The sequence below is a fragment of the Cyprinus carpio genome, chromosome B22 (genome assembly GCF_018340385.1).
Source record: "Cyprinus carpio isolate SPL01 chromosome B22, ASM1834038v1, whole genome shotgun sequence".
In the NCBI taxonomy this organism is placed as follows: Eukaryota; Metazoa; Chordata; class Actinopteri; order Cypriniformes; family Cyprinidae; genus Cyprinus; species Cyprinus carpio.
This window is the reverse complement of record NC_056618.1, coordinates 2351806-2370147: the sequence shown is the minus strand read 5'-3', so window position 1 is coordinate 2370147 and position 18342 is coordinate 2351806. Positions and strand designations below refer to the sequence as shown.

The following is an 18342-nucleotide window of genomic DNA, read 5'->3' as shown; positions in this document are numbered from 1 at the left end:
ATAGTTGCAATTACCTTTTTTAGAATATTTTTTCACAGTCGCCGAACAAGCTTCGTTAAGTATAGATTACATAACTATAATAATTCAAAACAGTCAAATTACATACACAGTTTGAGATTTATTGCTCAGAACATAATACAAAAGTAATTTTTACATCACAAATTTAATAAATGCAGTATTTCTGCAAAACTGACATTATAGAAAGTTCAAGAACGACATTTCATATGCAGCCAATAAGATTGCATAAGCCAAGCGGGTCACTACAAGCGTAACGACTACGGTAACAACTTCATGAAAGGACCAAAAACAATATTCAATCCACGTAGCGATTGTCTGACAACCTCATTACAGAATATATACAAGTCCAAGAGATTTGACGCAACTGCTTGTGAACAAATCCAGAACGAAGGCCTAGAAACCGCTGTGCGATGAGCTTTTTTCTTGGCGTCGTGGGAGAATTTGTTAGAGCGGAACAGGTCACTGTCGTAAAACGCAGACGGGTTGTGGATGTTAATCTGTCGAGCCTGAAACCAAAAAAGATAGTGTTACAACACAAACTCGCAGATAACACATGCAACTTCAGTACTTATGGGGACTTTTCGATTTTAAACATCTATTAGTTACCTTGTCCACCAGATCTTTCTCAGGAATCTCAATGGTGTCCTGCTGGGCTCCGTAACGGTTGCGCTGATACGCAACCTGCTCGGAAACCAGCTGCTTCAGGACAAAGAGCAGCAGCTCGTTGTTGTCTCGTCTGAATGCCAGATACTGTGCAAACGTCTGTAAAAAATGATCAGATGCGAGTTCAGTTACCAACGTAACCAGGATCAGACAGAATCCATGGAGTCACTAGACTTGCAAAGTTACCACAAATGGAAAATCGATGCCAAATCGATATATAATCAGTTTGCTTACCTTCCGCATGCTCCTCATCACGCTGAACTTTTGTGTGTCAATGAAGCTTTCTAGCATGACACGGATAGCCATGTTCACGTCGTCCTCCAGCACGTAATCCCGCAGATGCATGCGGGCGTGTGCCTCGGCCATGCGGATCATGGACTCTATGTGACGCACAGTAATTGGGATACTTCCTGTAGCCTGCGAGACAGCATAAGATTACTCTGATGTGTCTGCGATAACTGCGATTTCTGCGTGCATTTACCGAAAAATTGCAGAATGGCCTGAAAATTGGGTGGAACATTTTAAAATCGTCTTTGGCTTCAAATGCGACTCTTAACATAGACTCTTTTCGTAGGTCGCTGTGTAAATTCGGGCCACCTTGTCTTGGTCCATCTGGTTAAGTTTCGGTCGCACCCGCTCTTTGGCGTACATGATGTACTTCTTGAGCAGCTCCTGAGGGATGGGCGGGACATCAAAGGTGTTTGGCAGCACCACCTCCTCTAGACTGGCCACGCCCCCTTCTTTGTTACTTGGGTGATGTTTGATGTGGCTGCCCACCACAAAGCGAGCCAGCATTTCATCCTAAACCAAAGATAATTATCGGTAAATCGATTGACAAAGCTTGGGCAGTCACTGTTATGGGTGTTTACATGATAACAATGTACTAAAAAATGATCCCAGTTCACATGGATCCACAAAAATGGCTATATAAAGGCAGTATTTATGTGTGCCAGGCCAGTAGAACATGAGGCAAACTTCACACATACCTATACAATGAACACATAAATATACAAGCGCATGACTTGTTTTTTTTTGTAGTTTTACACAGAGATGACTACAGTATTGTTTTCAAAAACTTGCACTTTGAAGTTTTGAAACTTTTCAGGCCCCCAAAATGCTGTTGTTATGTAAATGAACGGCCAAAATGCATAAAAAGTAAAAATACAAAATACACATAAAAATTTTTTTTTTTTTGAAAACTGTGAACACCCTTAAGATGTCAACAGACTCACCTGCACAGGATCGATGGTGTCTCTTACGATGCAAAGAATGTCAAATCGAGATATGATGGGCTCCGTCAGGTCCACGTTTTCAGAAAATGTGAGAGACGGGTCATAACGCCCACCTTTTAAGAGAAAGAAAACTTTCCTAAGAAAAATGATTGCTGCCAAAAACACTGCTGCAATTTTTGGTCCAGCAGAAAGTAATTAAGAACATGACTGCATTTTAGATTAACATGCAACTCTTGAAGTGCCGATGGCAAAATTGAAGTTGTGACCCTCAATTAAACTTTCATTTAAATGCTCCCAGAACACACCAATAGGATTGGCGGCAGCGATGACAGTGCAGCGAGCCTGCAGTGATGTGACGATCCCAGCTTTGGAAATGGAGATGCTCTTGCTGCTCCATGGCTTCATGGATGCTGGTCTGTCTTGATCGGTCATTTAAATAAAGAAGAAAAAAAAACTATTTCACTTAAGTATTCAACTAAAAATTACTCTAAACTGGTCCAAAAATTGGTGAAAGTACATCAAAAACATCTTTTAAGCTACAAACTGGTCCAAATTTTAATGCTAGCTCACCTTATCAAACTCATCAATGAGGCAGACACCTCGGTCCGCCAGCACCAGCGCTCCCGCCTCCAGCGTCCACTCTCGACTCACGGGATGACGTTGCACGTAAGCCGTCAGACCCACGGCGGAAGCGCCCTGACCTGTAGTGAAGACCGCGCGACTCGCAACCTTCTCGATGTACTTTAGGAACTGGGACTTGGCTGTGCCAGGATCTCCACATAGGAGAACGTTAATATCACCACGCACCTTGTGCTTCCCGCCTGTTGAGGGAGCCAGAAGACAACTGAGCATCTTTGACTCTGAAGGACTTTAAAGGACGTGCAAATTAATAGCTGTGAAAAAAATACCTGGATTCTTGGCTTCGCCGCCAAACAGAGCAAGCGCCAGACCACGTTTGATGTCCTCGTGCCCATAGATGGAAGGACCAATACTTGCGAAAATCTGGAAGGAAGTTGAGATTAATCTGGAGAAACTTTCGGATACACTCTGACGTTACAGCTCAAACTGTAATGTGTGACCACTGCTCACCCGTTCTCCGATGCGCGCTCGTCTTTGGACAGTAACACGATGGCTTTGATGTCTTCATCGGTGAGCTCCGCCACTGCCACGCCCTCATCCTTACGGGCGATGTGATTGGCCAGGATTACAGTAGCGAACACCGGAAAGCCATTAGCCATGTTGAGAGAGCCGTCGTAGTTGTTGTGGTAGATTCCTGTGAGCTCCTGTAAAAATATACAATTTTGAGGTTATATTTTATTCAAATATATATCAAAGTATTATTTACAATGTTACATAGTAGAAAAATAGGATATATAAATGCAAACATATTTGAATCGTATTTCACTTGAATATTATTTTATATAGTTAGTGATATAAATATCCTAAGTAGATTCCTGTAAGTTCCTAATAATATTCAAGTATTATTTGCAATATAATATAATGGGAAAAAAAAAACATATAGATGGACATATTATAATTAGTGTTGTCAAACAATTAATCACGATTCAAAATAAGTTTGTTTACATAATGTATAATATAAATACACACACGCATGTATATATTTCAGAAAAATATGTTATGCATATATATTAATTTTATTTTGGATGCGATTAATTGTGATTAATCATTTGACAGCCCTAAATATTTTCAAAATATATACATGCATTGTGTATTTATATATATACATAATAAATATACACAGCACACACACACATGTAAACAAAAACTTATTTTGGATGCAAATAATTGCGATTAATCGTTTGACAGCACTAATTTTAATTAAATATTATATGATTTTTTAAAGGTAAAAAATTTTTTATATATTACTAATAAATTACATAATTATGACAGAAATAACACAAAAGGCTCATTTTGATAACTTTAAATATTTACAGGTCCAAATTTCAGGACATATTGTATTTACCGTACATATTTACTTTAATATTGCTCAGTAACACCAATTTTAGATTAATTTTATATAATATAAAGTGTTTTATTTACGATTTAATACACAAATCGACATTCAATTACGTTTAATGGCTATAGAGGGGGGGGGGGTTCTGAAGTCTAAAATGAATAGTGAACTTCATGCAGAGCCACCAAACTGTAGTCTGGATGAATGCAGGGCAGTTCAAACTGATTTGATTTGATAAATATTGTATTCATCAGGGTCTGTTGAATCACAATCTCGTCTCCAGGTTTGCAAGTGTCCACAAGTTCGGCCAGCAGGATGGCGTCTTTGGAGCGAGGCAGGCGGCCCGCCGCCACTTTGCCAGGACTCTCCTGAATAGTGATACGCTGGTAGTTCTGGTACACAGTCTGTGAAAGGCAAGAATCTCCATTAACATCAGAAGAAAAAAAGAATCAGCTACTTTCTGCTGCTATGGCAACAAATGAGATGGCAAAAGCTGGTCTCCTAAGAGCACATTTACATAAGCAGATAAAGCAAAGAGAATTTTCTTCAAACCTATATTAGTTTATTATTGAATAAGATCAGATTAAAGGTTGATTAATCGCCACTTGCTAAATTCTGTTTAGAACAGATAAGTTAGTTTTTAGTTCCTTCCCCGAGAAATCAGTAATAAATAAATGAGTAATTAAATCCACCACTTTTCTTTAAAGATTCACCCAAATGCACTATACTTCTGATTTGCAAATCACACAGGAATTTGGTTTTCGTCACACACCTGCTCCATGTTGATCTCGAAGGGACCAAGTGACTGACACTCGGGACAGGAGCCCGGCTTCACCTCCTGGTTCTGGGACTGGAAGAAGGGCCAGATGAAGTTACACTTGTTACAGTTGTATTTCACCATACCGAGCTGCGGCAGAACTCCAGTGCAGCTGGTCACCACACCGCTGGTGCGGATAAGCCTGGTTCAGGTGAAGCTGCCTGCAGGAAAAAAAAAAAGTGCAAATAAATAAAATTTTTATTTATTAAATTAATTGTATTTTTTAATATATTAGGAAAAACAAAAGACGTGGAGTTGCTCGTACCTGAGTGATCGAAGTTCTTCCACCAGCGGCAGGTTGCCGATACGGACGTGGATTTCTTGTGCGATTCTATCGTATTTGGGGTACATTGCCAGCACCACCTCTTTAGCGGCTTCGTCGAAGATCTTAAGCATCTCGGCGGGAGCCTCCGGCAAGAAAATACTAGCACTGTGCTCCCTGGATGCCAGCTCTTCATAGTTTACCAACAAACTCTCCTTATTTTTCTGTAGAGATCGCAAAATATCAAGTCAAGAATCATCGGAATCAGTAATACGGTGCTCCCCAAACGACCATCCGCCACCCACCTTTGCACATGTCGCTGATGCGCTCTTTGAACACATTGTGTCCGTGCTCGTCCACATGTGTCCGCAGGAAGTTCTTGAAGCGGTGGTAGATCTCCAGGCGCGGGGCGGCCATTGAAACCCACTCCCTGACCGTTCCACATGTGATGTCCTCCAGGTTCTCAATGCTTTCGATCATCTCTTCATCCTCGCCGTCCATCGCGACGCCATCGGCTGCCCTCTCCGCAAGAACCCGCTGCCTCTTCGTGGGTCGTTTGTATCCTCGTCTTCACTGTCTGTCCATCACAAAACCAAAAACAGGTTTAAATGACAAAATAAGCATTATTTGTTTGAGTGGCCTGTGGTATGACCATTTTTTTATCTGCGCTATTTGTATGCACCGGGGGTTCTGAGAGTAACGAAATTTTTATTCTCTGTATGTATGTACTGTACATGTGGAAGAATTGACAATAAAGCAGACTTTACTTGACTTGACTGAGAGTAACGAAATTTTTAAAACACCGCACCGTAAAGAAGCCCGCGTCCTATGCGGCCCATACCAAGGCCCTGTTCTCTGTCGCGCCGTCTCATAGCCGCTTCTGCTTCCGCACGAGCGCCGGGAGAGAGCTCACTGAAGTCTTCATCCTCATCCAGACCTTCAGCTTCATAACGGTCCAGTTCTGGGATGGCACGGTAGTCTCTGTGAAAATTACCGCAGAAAAAATTAGGGGTGTAACAGTTCACGTATTCCAACCGAGTACAGGTCTTTCAGTTCGGTAAGCGTGCATACAGAAAAAAATTGTTCCCATGATTTCAGGAAATTCAGACAATAAATTACTTTGATGAATGCTCTTTGATGTGGCGTATATGGTAGTTTTTCTTTATATCTTGCCTCTGTATAATACAGAAGTTCTAAGCGGCCATGCATTATTTTTTTTTTTTCTACTTGTTTTCTCATTAGCACGACTTAATTTTCTCGTGATCTCGACATAACCAGAGTTGTTTTCTCGTAATAACGACTAGAATAACGAGTTTTATTTGATTTGTGTTACTTATTTATTTGATTTGGGTCTTGTTTTAAAATTTCAATTTAGTTTTGTTATTTATATTTACATTTTGTTATTTAGCAGAAGCTTTTATCCAAAGCAACTTAGAAATGAGGACAAGAGAAGCAATCAAAACCAACAAAAGAGCAATAATATACAAGTGCTATATTACTATATAGTGTTATATTTCAGTTTCACAAAAAGAAATGTTTAAGGGCACAGATATAGTTGCTAGACTAACTGCATTATTTTTTTGTATTTCTGGGGGATGAAATGTGACCTGGACATGTTTCTTGACAGGTTTCATGAGGTTCCTAATATAATAATCTCCATCCCATCCCCGATCAGCTCCTCTCCGTCTCCGTCCTCCTCATCAGGAATAATGTCTCCCAGAATCCCCTCGGACTCGTCCTCAAACGGGGGCAGGTCTCTGCCGGGGCTGGAGGTCAGGTCACCCCGCCGTGAACCACGACTGGGGCTGGTGGCCATGTGCAACGACTCTGATGAATCCTGTTTAGAAGCAAAAACATGTTAGTGCTGTATAAAGCAAGAGTCTTTACACTAGAACTGAAAGAGAAAGACTAAAGGTCATAACATAGGTGTAACATATGTGTAACTACATCAGGCTTGAGGTAATAACACTGAAAATAAATATCATTACTTTTGAAAAACAGACCTGTCAGTCAGCCAATATGTTAAATACTGAAGCACTACTATAATATAATTTAAGAAATGCCAGTTATAACCGTTGAACCACAACAAAGAAACGAAAGTTTTTTTACCCACGTGGGACATTTTAAGCTGACTTAACTCTTCAACAGACAATATTTTTAATATATTTTTTTATGAATATATGACATACGTCAGTTTTTAAATAAGGTAAAAACATATATTTCCCTCATATGTATATAATTCTTACAATTATTTTGTAATAAACAAAATAATTTGACAGTTACAGTTACAACAAACCATGTACTTAATACAGAAATCGAATTAAAACCACAACTTATGTGTAAATAGGAACTTATACTTATTGTATTTTGTTGTAATATCTAGTTTATTACATTTTAACTTTATTAGACAATCCTACTAGGCAAGCCATACACACTTCGCATAATCTCGAACATGTCTACTAACTTAAAATACTTTAAAACACATTCGAACTACATTCAAACGATTTATTTACATATAGATAGATAATAGACACAAATACACTCACCGCCACTCTTCTGACGTCCGTCTTGAGCAGCGATTCGACTGTAGACTGTTTTTTTTTCCGGGAAGACTGACTTTTTCGCGCGAAATACTCCACGTGATCACAAAAGCGCGCGAAGCGCTATGAATATGTATTGAGGAAGCGCGTCTGAGCACTGTGATTGGTCCGGTGGCAGCCGCGCCCGTCGTTCCGAACTGAACGTTCATTGGTTTGACGCATCGAAAAGGGGCGGCGGCGTATTATGATTGACAGAGAATCGATATGACAAGCACAATTTTATCTTCGCGTTTTCGCGTTCTTAAATAAAAACCAAGCAGCAGCTTCTACAGTGGGGAGTCACATAAGTGCCAAACTATGTGAGTCCTCAGATGGATCTATATTTAAAATAAAACGAACACATTTTAAACATTTTCTAATGAAAACATGAGTGGTGTTTCTTTGTGGAATGTATGTAGTATGAATTAAGAACCAAAGAAGACAAAGAATGTCCATACAAACAATGATACTTAGAATTCACAATATTTAATCAATCTTGGACAACTTCAGGTACATTATTCTCTAGTGTATTAATTGGCCACTAAGTGCACACTGCCTGCACACTTTTCAGGTACCTCTCAACAGTGTGTACAGAACTGGCACAGTCACAGCAAATGCGGCACATGTCAGGACAGTATTGTATAGACTTGTTTTGTTGATCTGCGCCTCCTCGTCTTTTCTCAGTTTTGACTGAGGCCTTGAACGGGACTGTGTCTGTATCGCATACAAAGAGCTGCTTGTCTCGGGTTTTGAATGACGGGCTTTCTCACGGGACGGGACTGGTAGAGTTGTCTTGACCGCCTGCAGCTCGGTCTCAACCTTCCCGACGTTCTCCTCCAGATGCTCCAGCTGCGGTTTAAGGCAGGCTTTCAATGAGCCCTTGGGCTCTTGGCTGTGTTGGAGAATCTCTTGAATCGCTTCTTCTGAAGCACTAGACGCTGGGACAAGGGTAGCTGCTGGCGGAACAAACGCTGGTTTGGCTGCTTTCACGTCTTTTACGCTGCCTTTCAAAGCCGTCCTGAGTGGAGTCGATGAGGTTGCGGAGTTCATCTTGTTGCATTTTGTGCATGCTGGCTTGGACCTTGATGGCTTCCTGAAGACTCACCGGTCCCTTCTGGGGCTCCAGCAACAAGCTCTTGAGTTCCTGCAGACGTACCCGGTTTACATAAGTGGAGCCCATTACCCCAATGACGGCACCCAACACCGAACCAATAATGGACCAGTTTTTGGTACGTTCGGCCCTGGGTCCTCTTTTCTCGTGGCTCCCTCGCACGGCAGCAGAAAAGAGCGCAAACTTCTCTCGCTCGCCGCCTTCTGCGTTCTCATAGGCCGTTTTGAGACGCCGTTCTTCCTGTAAATGACAAAAAATTTAAAAGGGAAGGTGCAATTGTGCAATACATATACGTACGTATAGGGCTGGGCGATAAAACGATAATGATAAACGGATAACAAGAGTTTGATACAGTGGTTTATGCACCAAAAAGTCTCCTCTGTGTCCATCCGCATCACTGTAGCGCCCTTTTGGAGAATATCCACTGCACGGATGCGCTGTTTTCATTCAAATCAAAGCGTAAATACACATAGAAAACATATTCATGCTGCACGGCTGACACAGAAGAGCGTACGCTGCCTGCGTTCAGCTCATATTCTCCAAAATGGCGTTACGGTGATGTGGAGAGACACAGAGGAGACAACTTGTTGAATAAAGTCATTTCTTTGCATACAAAAAGTATTCTCGTCGCTTCATAATGTTACAGTAACAGTTGAATCACTGATGGCAGATGGAGTATTCTGACGATGTCTTTCATTCTTTTCTGGACCTTGATAGTGTAATTTACTTGACAGTGAATGGGACAGTCACAAGCCTCCCGGTTTTCATCCAAAATATCTCAAATTGTGTTCAGAAGACGAATGAAGCTATTTATTTCAAAATAATTACTTTTCACCATAAAAAAAAATTAGGTTTTTGATAATGAACATAAATCTACATCTGCATCCTAACTCAAGCTTCTACTTGTTAGTCAACGCAAGCTACTGTCAAATGTGCATTTCTAAGAGACAAAAAAAGTTTAATATTAAAAATATTTAATAGACAAAATGAATTATTATATTGCAGCCCGCACTGCAAACTGTGCTGAAGAAGATTATGATTAGAAGTTAAGCTGTTTCATGATTAGAAGATAGAACGTGCAGAAACTAAGAATTTTGTATTTTTCTATCAAGATATTTATTTTGTTATGGAAAAATGCCTGGAAAAGTGTGTGAAGAATTCAAAAACTTTACCTTTTTTTTTTTTCAAGTTCTGATCACAAAGAGTATTTTTTTTAAAACCACAATTAACTGTCTGGTTTCTAGAACCTTCACTTAGAGGCAAACATCTGCCTTTAAACTTGAAAGAAGTTAAGATTTGAAATGTATTTGAATAATTATCGATATCGACTGATATGAAAAAATTTGATTGTGATCATTTTTTTTTGCCATAACGCTCCTAGTCCTATATACGTATACATTACTAGTTCCACCTCACCTGCAGTAACTTGTGTTCCAGTGTGGCTAACTCTAAGTAATGTGCCTCTTCACGAGACACGCGGTCCAAGCGGTCCCTCATCACTTCCTTCAGCCGAACCTGAAGAGCCTCCAGGCTGGCATGAGCTTCTCTGACGATCCCTCTGGCGACCATGAAGGCCTTCTCAGCCTAGCAGCAAAACATAATTCAGATTATACTGACATTTAAATGAATCCAACAGTGATAATGCTTGCATGCAATAATTGGGATAGTCAGAATGAATCCAAAAGTTATTTTTTGAATCCATTTTTTCGAAAGAAATCCCAATCGAAATTTCATTTGGATTGAGCACCATGAAATCAATTGAGGTTTCTACATGAAGGCTTTCCAATTTTATTAAGCCACCAATGTGATAACTTGGTTAAATGTAAACGAAGGTGCATCGTTCATGTTTTCCTTACCTCAGAGACATTGGACTGAGCATCTCGGACTTCATTGAGCCCGACAAACTCCTCATATCTTTCCCACCAGTAGTTGACGCTCACTCTTGCGGTTTTCACCGCATTTCGCCCCCACTTCCTTCCCAGCTCTCCAGCGTACGTCAACGCAGATGCTGTGTGCTCTTTAACGGAGGTCATTTTATTCGGCTCATCCTTCGGACTTTGCTGCTGGGTGCAGTAAGTTCTGTGGAGGCTCCTCTGGAACCGGGCCGGACACCTGGTGTCGGTGGAGACATGGGAGACATGGCTGCTTTGAAATATAATGTTCCCTCTGAACCTCATTGAAGAGATTCATATGCGGAGCCGACGCACGTCAAATATGCAACCTGTAATCGTAATAAAAATGTATAAACTTCATGAGATCTTCTATAGTTGCTGAGGTAATTTAACAACTATAGAAATATAAACAAATTACTGTACTAGGTTTTCTATAACTATAGGGTATATTATACTGCAATACACTACAGTTTACTGTAGTAAAATCTATAGTATACTATAGTTTTTTTTAGTTTATCAGTTTACTATAGTTAATACTACAGTATGTTGTTGCATTGATTTACAGTGTTTTGTAAATTCTATAATATACACAGTATAATACACTTTACTATACTATGGTTCTATATTGTCGGCAAACAATGTTTACAGTTCTAACTGAATTAATGTCAGGACATGAACTAATAAAACTCATACCAGCGTTTCTCCGTTTCGTGCCGTTTCTGCTCGGGTCAGTGATTTCTCATGTTTACAGGAGGAACAGTGTTTAAAATATCAGTCAAAGTCCCTTAAATGTCATTCTGCGGCATGAGAGAGCATTTCTTTCAGTGTGTGCACAGGCGGCGGGTGCTCTTTGTGTCCTAGCTCTTTTCGATAGATTCTTTTTTTAATGATTCAAATGAACCGATTCGCGAATCATTTAAATCTCTCGGCGGTCTATAACGTTTTTAAAATTTCATTAACCAACACTGTATATAAAAAACAACAGGAGGGATATTATAAAATTGAGAATAGAACCGTGAGGTTGACTTAAACGAATCAAATTATCTTTTGAACCAGTTCATTTCCAACGAACCGATTCGCGAAACATTTAAATCCATCGGCTGTCTATAACATTTTAAAAATTGCATTAACCAACCATCTTAAACAAACAAACAAACAAAACAAAAAAAAAAACAATAAGGAGATTATAAAATTGAGAATAAAACCTTGAGATCGACTCAAACGAATCAAATTAGCTTTTGAACCAATTCATTTCCACTAACCGTCCGAACGAACCGATTCGCCAAAACGAATCAGGCACTTGTCGGGAACACTACATCCGGGTAACAGCTGGGGTCCTAGTTGGAGAGCGAGGAAAGAATTATTTGATAAATATTATGATCATGTTTTGTGGATGAGGGCGGGGAGGAAAAACGTAAAAAGTAAAGTTTTTAAGTAAAAATTAAAACACAAACGCTAAACATGTTTGTTTCATCGTGTAGAAAGTCGTATGGGATTCAAACAAGAAGTTCCGATGCTTTTTTCGGCTCCTTCTAGATTGTAAACGTGTTGATTTTCTAATCTTTATATTCACGATGCTATCAGGATTAGCCGCGTTAAGACGCTCCGCATTTTAATGAATGAGTTCGCTCGGCGTTGTGTTTCTCTTTTTATTGTTATTCCGAAAATCTATTTTAAACCCATTATTAATTGTATTAAATGTGTATATTAAACATTTCTGTTAATTTTTTAATTTTTATTTATCGATGTTAAAGTGATATCCAAATACTTACTTTTGCAGGAGGTAAAAAGAAGCCCCTCAAGGCTCCCAAGAAGCAGTCGAAGGAGATGGACGATGTAAGTTCAGGTTTCTGTTGAAGTGTTTATTGATAAACACTGAGATCACGGTTTGTGCTTAGAGTGAAATAATAACACGGGGAGATTTGAAATGCTTTGCACATTTTCTATACCCCACAGGAGGACATGGCTTTCAAACAGAAAAACAAGAAACAGAAAGAGGAGCAGAAAGCAATGGAACAGCTGAAAGCCAAGGCTGCTGGGAAAAGAGACGCCAGAAGTCTTTCTGTGTGGTTCTGAGTTTTTCCTTTGCTGACAATCAACTCTGTTTTGTTTTCTTTCCATAGCTGGAGGAGGAATCAAGAAGTCTGGGAAGAAGTGAATGTGTTTCTGTGTATATCTGCTTGCCGTGTAAACCACCGACTCATGATTTGGCTCCACAGTGGCGACTAAAATGAATTATTTTTTAGTTTATATTTCTCTCGTAAAGGAATAAAGTTTGAAATGACTGTAAATTTTTAATTTCAGTTGTTTAATGTCTACAATATCCAAAAATTTCAAGTCAACTTCAGTCTCATGTAAACAATCACAAGCTTCTGATCTCCGCAGGCACACTTTTCTTGTCCACAAATGCTTCATCTCACAATATCATCTTCAGACTGAAAAGCAATCTGATGTTTTTGTTTCTTTTTGTTCTGTAGTATTAGACATTGAGCTGCTGTTCATGTGTCATATTGTTACCTTTAAGCTTAGATTTTTTTCTTCAGTTCCACTTGTACTGGATAGAGGTCGCTCACTCTCAGTTTGTGCCGTGTAATTATTTACTGATCATCGGTATGTTCTTTGTTGTTGCTGGCTGTGGTGTCCTCTGTCTACGCCATCCTTCATCCTCGATCAACCAATGGACGTTTCTCTCGCATATTCTGATGTTTATCTTGTCTTTCTTAGACACGTGTGCCATAAAGCACCCCAAAATCAAAATGTTCTGTATGGATCAGTGTATATTAAAGGTTCAAGGTTTTTTATTTGTCAATGTGATAACTATAGCAATAGATGAGACAACGTATGTGAAAGTGTGCGTTAAGACTAGAGCACCCTCGCTAATTTAAGAAGAACCCTCGGTGATTATTTCTAAAACCTGGTTGATGCGCTTTTATTGCATAACTATATACAAAACCAACAAAATACAAATGCACTAAATAAAATAACTGCATAAATATTTATATGTTAAGCACTTAATTAAAAATAAGTAGGCTATTAATAAAATAAATTACTAGAGAAGGCTGACTGTAATCAGCTTGCTTCCGTTTGGTGCTTACTCCTCACCTGAAATACAAAAAAAGCTCTTCTGGTCTTCAGTGATGCGAAGATAAAGTTTGAGCGTGTACACGCAAGAGCAGAGCCCATTCATAAAAGAACGATGTATATTTAAAAGCACACATCCAGTTTTGTGTTAGTGAAGGAAATCCGCTTGCAAGTGGAGATTTGTATTCGCGCACTCGATATTTGTTATACATCACGCTATAGAAGCCGCCTAAAATGAAGTATAAAGAGAAGAAAGCACATATCAGGATCCGCCACTGCCAGATACAGTTAGACATTTACTAAAAACAAGCCTATAGCAAGACATCTGGTGGGGGTGGCCAGCCAAATTTCAAGGGGGGCCCGTGCCACCCCTGGCCACCACGTAGACGTGAGAGACACACCAGACATTCACTAAAGATTTTGTGTTTTTCTTCTGTCAACAAACTGTTTCATTTTCCTTCCTTATATATTAGGAGATGGAATGAAGAAGTCTGGAAAGAAATGTATATTTGTTTGCCGTTCAAACCAACTGATTTGGGTCCCCAGTGGCAGCATAAAAAAAATAAAAATGTTATTTAAAGGGATTTAAAGAAAACATTAAGGAATAAAGTTTGTAATGACTGTAAAGTCAGATTTCAGATGTTTAATGTCTTTGATTGTGAAACATTCATATGACATTCAAAACAACTGTACGATATCCAAAGATTTCAACATGTAAACATGACCAGAAGTGTTCATAAAAGCTTATCCGTCTTTATTTTCAGATCTTCAGAGTCATAGTTTTCATGTCCACAAGAAGTTCAGTCTCACAATACCATTTCCATTTAACCTAAACAGAAAAAATCTTATGTTATTGTTTCTCTTCGTCATGTGTTTTCAGTCACTGTGCTGCTGTTCATGTGTCTTATGTTTAAGCTGCTTACGGTTTCTCTTCAGTTCCACCTCCACTGGATAGTGGTCACTCACTTTCAGCGCCTGTAAAGATGTTAAATCTGTGTTTTGACGCTAAATGTCCAGTAATAACTCATGTCTTTATGGTAAGTGTGATTAAATATGATTCTCGTTTACCTCCTCATCTGTCAGTTTGTAGTCCTTCTGGAAGTTGAATGATTTTGCAGAATTTGGAACAACAGATAAAAGCATATCGTCTCCATACACCACAATCCTGTGCACGAACACGTCATATTAATGAGAATGACTTCAAATCATATTTGTTCATTTTTTTGTCATAGTGTAATTAATTACCGGTCATAAGTGTTGTCATTTTTGGTTGTGCTGGTTGTGGTGTCCCTCGTCATCTGTGATCAGCCAGTGGAAGTTCTTGTCACTCCTGATGCGGATTGTTTTTATTTCTCTACCAGACACGTAACTGCCGTCTGCATTGAAGTCCCCCAAAATCATGATGTTCTGTATGGATATGCACATGCTTTTGTTTTTAAACCATTCTTATATTACGAAAAATCTATGCTGTTTATAAACGCAATAATGCATGGTATCTCATTATACCATGTTCACACAAAATATACTCATCCTCATGTATTTAAATTAATAAATCCTGTCTCAACTAATGGATGATTATCATAAAGGTATTGTAGTTGTGCATAATGGTTTACATCAGTCTTCCACTTCGTCTTGACATCCTGAAACACTCGTCGTACAGTTCGTCAAGCTCCTTCACTGAATCCTCAGGCTTGGTGTGGACGGGCATCAGCACCAAATCTGCCAACACTGATGAGACATGAACAAGATTATTGAGTACAATAACTGATGTCCACACACAGTTTTTGTCACAACCCAACCCAGAGATTAAATGATAAATAGCCAGTGACATTTATGTGTAATTTGTTTTTTGCCGTCAGTTGCATGAACTGGGAATTAAGTTATCACAAGGAAAGCCGGAAACATACACAGGAAAGAAAAACACATTTCCTTATAGCCTAAGCTCATAAATCACGGCCAGTAAAATTACACCGTGCATTAATGTGTCAAAATCACGAGACTGTTGCACCCATGTAATATGCAGTACTTTACCTGTTGTATGGACATTTTGAATCGCAGAAACATACGGTTTTTTTCTCTGGCGAAAGCATCTTCATCTCCAGGCTGATTGTCTTTGTATTGGTAAGACCCGACCAAATCCACCAAGTCATCCTCATATTTAAAAAACACAGTGTAGTTTAGTACAATAAATAAATAAAACTGATAGTCAGAAGTAAACAGTGGTGTATGTTTGTAGAGTAATTTACAACAGCTTTGAACGCGGCTCAACCAATCAGAATCAAGGACTGGAATTATCTGTTTTATACATTTGTTTTTATGACCTTTTATCACCCTCTGTCTGATCTTTAGAACTAAACGGCCTGTTTTATTAATATATAGTCGCTGTGTCTAGAGACTATCAAAACAACACTCATTTCAAAGTGAATGGAAGGGCAAGTTTTTAAATTCAGAATTAGCGCCACCAACACGGAAATATAGATTGTCATATGTTGAAATGTGTCGTGAAAAAAGCAAAAGAAACCATATCACAGAACTTGTAATGGTTTTACTGGTTATAATGGGAATTAATAGATCCCTGTTGGTCTCTACTAGTAATTTGCTGCCTTTTATTGATGGCTTGTTAAAACCACTAAATCGTACACACTACAGGAAACCATTTTTTAATGGATAATAGTTGATGGTTTGTAATGTCTTTCAGTAAGGTATAAATAAAACCATTAGGTAATGTTCTCTGTAGGTTCCCTTAGAAACATCCCAACAACATTCTAGGAAGTTTTTTTTTTTTTTATTTGAATTGAATTGAACAATCTCCAAATAGGGAACGTTCTTCATAGGTTCTCTTTAAGTTGTCACCAAAACATCAAAAAGGTTCGTTTCTGGTTACAAAAAGAATCTACACGGAACATTCTTATTTGGTTTCCTAAAAATAACTAAACAGGAACCAGATGGGAATGTTCTAAGTTTGCCGCACCCTCGTAAAATTCAGTACGGCCTCCATTCCAATTAAAAGTCTAATGCATCTTCAAAATTACGCAGTTACCTGTAGAGGAACATAAACTGTTCTTTGTAACTTTCTCTTCCCAGGCGTGTGCTGATCTCCAAGGTGTAACGGTGCGTCTTGTTGAACCTGTTGATGAGCAGTCAGACATGGTTACTACTGTCATGTAATAGCAGGGATTTTCAAGAAAAAACACACCTGTTTGACTCACTTATTCAGCTCTTTGAGAAAATTATCCACTGAATCTCCGCTGGAGTCCACCACTTCGAGAATAACAATGATGTCATAGCGTGACACAATCTGAAGAAAGGGAGCGACGTAAAAACAAACCATTAGCCTCATCATCATACCGTGCATGCTGCTCCTCCCGTGAGGGATTATCAGACATTAAGACAAATCTCAATTCAAGATGTCAGATGTGATGTTTGGTGTGTGTCTCTCATGACTCTGGACTTTCTGTAGGTGGGGACAGGCCTTACCTTGATCAGGGTTTTCAGCACAAACGGATCAGAGAGTTTTGATTTCCCAAATTTCTGGATGTTAAAAGAGGCGACCTTCATGATGCCTGTTAATCGTGAAATGAAAGAAACCAAATTTGAAGTTTATAATCACACTTTCTGTAGAATAGAAATGCAAACCTACACAGAACGACAAACAGTAGAGCTACTGCATTCATGACGTTTATACATTCATGAATGATTTTATCATACAGTATAAAGTTAAACACACTCTTTTTTTTTTTTAGAAAAGCTGTTGCTATCACCGGAATCTTTTTTAAGCCATTACAAGTGAAAACTATGCGACTTGAAATGGTCAAACAACACCTTAATTAAAATGTGTTTCTTGTTGTCTAAATACAAAAAGGGTAAATTTGATGTAGCCGAGAAGGAAATGGGCTACTAAACAGAGGCAGAAGAACAAGAAAGGTCTGTGTGAGGCCATTTCAGTGACTTGGTGTCGGGCCAATAATTGGTGCAGGGGGTCTTTATGCCCAGAGGGTTTCTCTGAATGGGGCAGAAATTAGTTCCAGGGCTCAGACATTGCTAAGTGCACATCAAAGCAGCAAAATCGCCTATACATTCGAGACACATATGGATGACAATCTGTTGTGAACATGACTCCACCACCCGAAACCTTATTTGTGACAATGGCTGTCGTTTAAATCCAAAGTCATGGACTTACACAAAGTGTTTTTACATTCCACCCATTCAACACCAAACATGCAGAGACAAGTTTAGGGGCTTTATCTATATGAATTCTAGGTGTGTGTGTGTGTGTCCGCATTTTTTATTTTTTCTTAAATCAAGAAAAAAATCAAATATTTTTGGAATATTTTTCCAAATAACCTGGCAGGAATATAAAAACACAACAACCTTCTCATCAGATGCTGTCTGGACACTTATAAAAAAAAAAAAAAAAAAAAAAAAAAAAAAAAAAAAAGATTTTAAAGAGTCAAAGAGCAATACTTAACTTACCACACATATTTATTTTGAATTTCAATTTTGAATTTAAATATGCTTAGACTACTGAGATGATTACATTCATGCTGAGATTACATTGTCTGGACACTTGAAACTATTTATTCAATTCTTAGAAAAATGGCACAAATTAAGATTGAAAGACTACAAGAACTAAATGTTACTTACCCAAGCACTGGTCCAAGGTTGCACTGAAAAAACAAAAAAGACTGTAGAGATGCCTAAAATCACCTGCA

At 38.8% G+C, this 18342-nt stretch overlaps 1 protein-coding gene and 3 pseudogenes across 1 annotated transcript; all 4 read right to left on the bottom strand.

Moving 5' to 3' along the window:
* Positions 1-275: 275 nt before the first annotated feature.
* LOC122141450 lies at positions 276-7089 on the bottom strand (annotated as a pseudogene).
* A 1008-nt stretch (positions 7090-8097) lies between these two features.
* LOC122141479 lies at positions 8098-10873 on the bottom strand (annotated as a pseudogene).
* A 3385-nt stretch (positions 10874-14258) lies between these two features.
* LOC109062242 overlaps positions 14259-18342 on the bottom strand; it is a 995865-nt pseudogene continuing 991781 nt past the window's right edge.
* Positions 16649-18324, bottom strand: LOC122141494 (deoxyribonuclease-1-like). Its single transcript, XM_042749019.1, has 4 exons — positions 18275-18324; positions 17108-17193; positions 16840-16928; positions 16649-16757 (listed from the first exon to the last, which is right to left on the bottom strand). The coding sequence occupies exons 2-4, from the start codon at positions 17186-17188 to the stop codon at positions 16667-16669; spliced, it is 261 nt and encodes an 86-aa protein (XP_042604953.1). The 5' UTR covers positions 17189-17193; positions 18275-18324; the 3' UTR covers positions 16649-16666.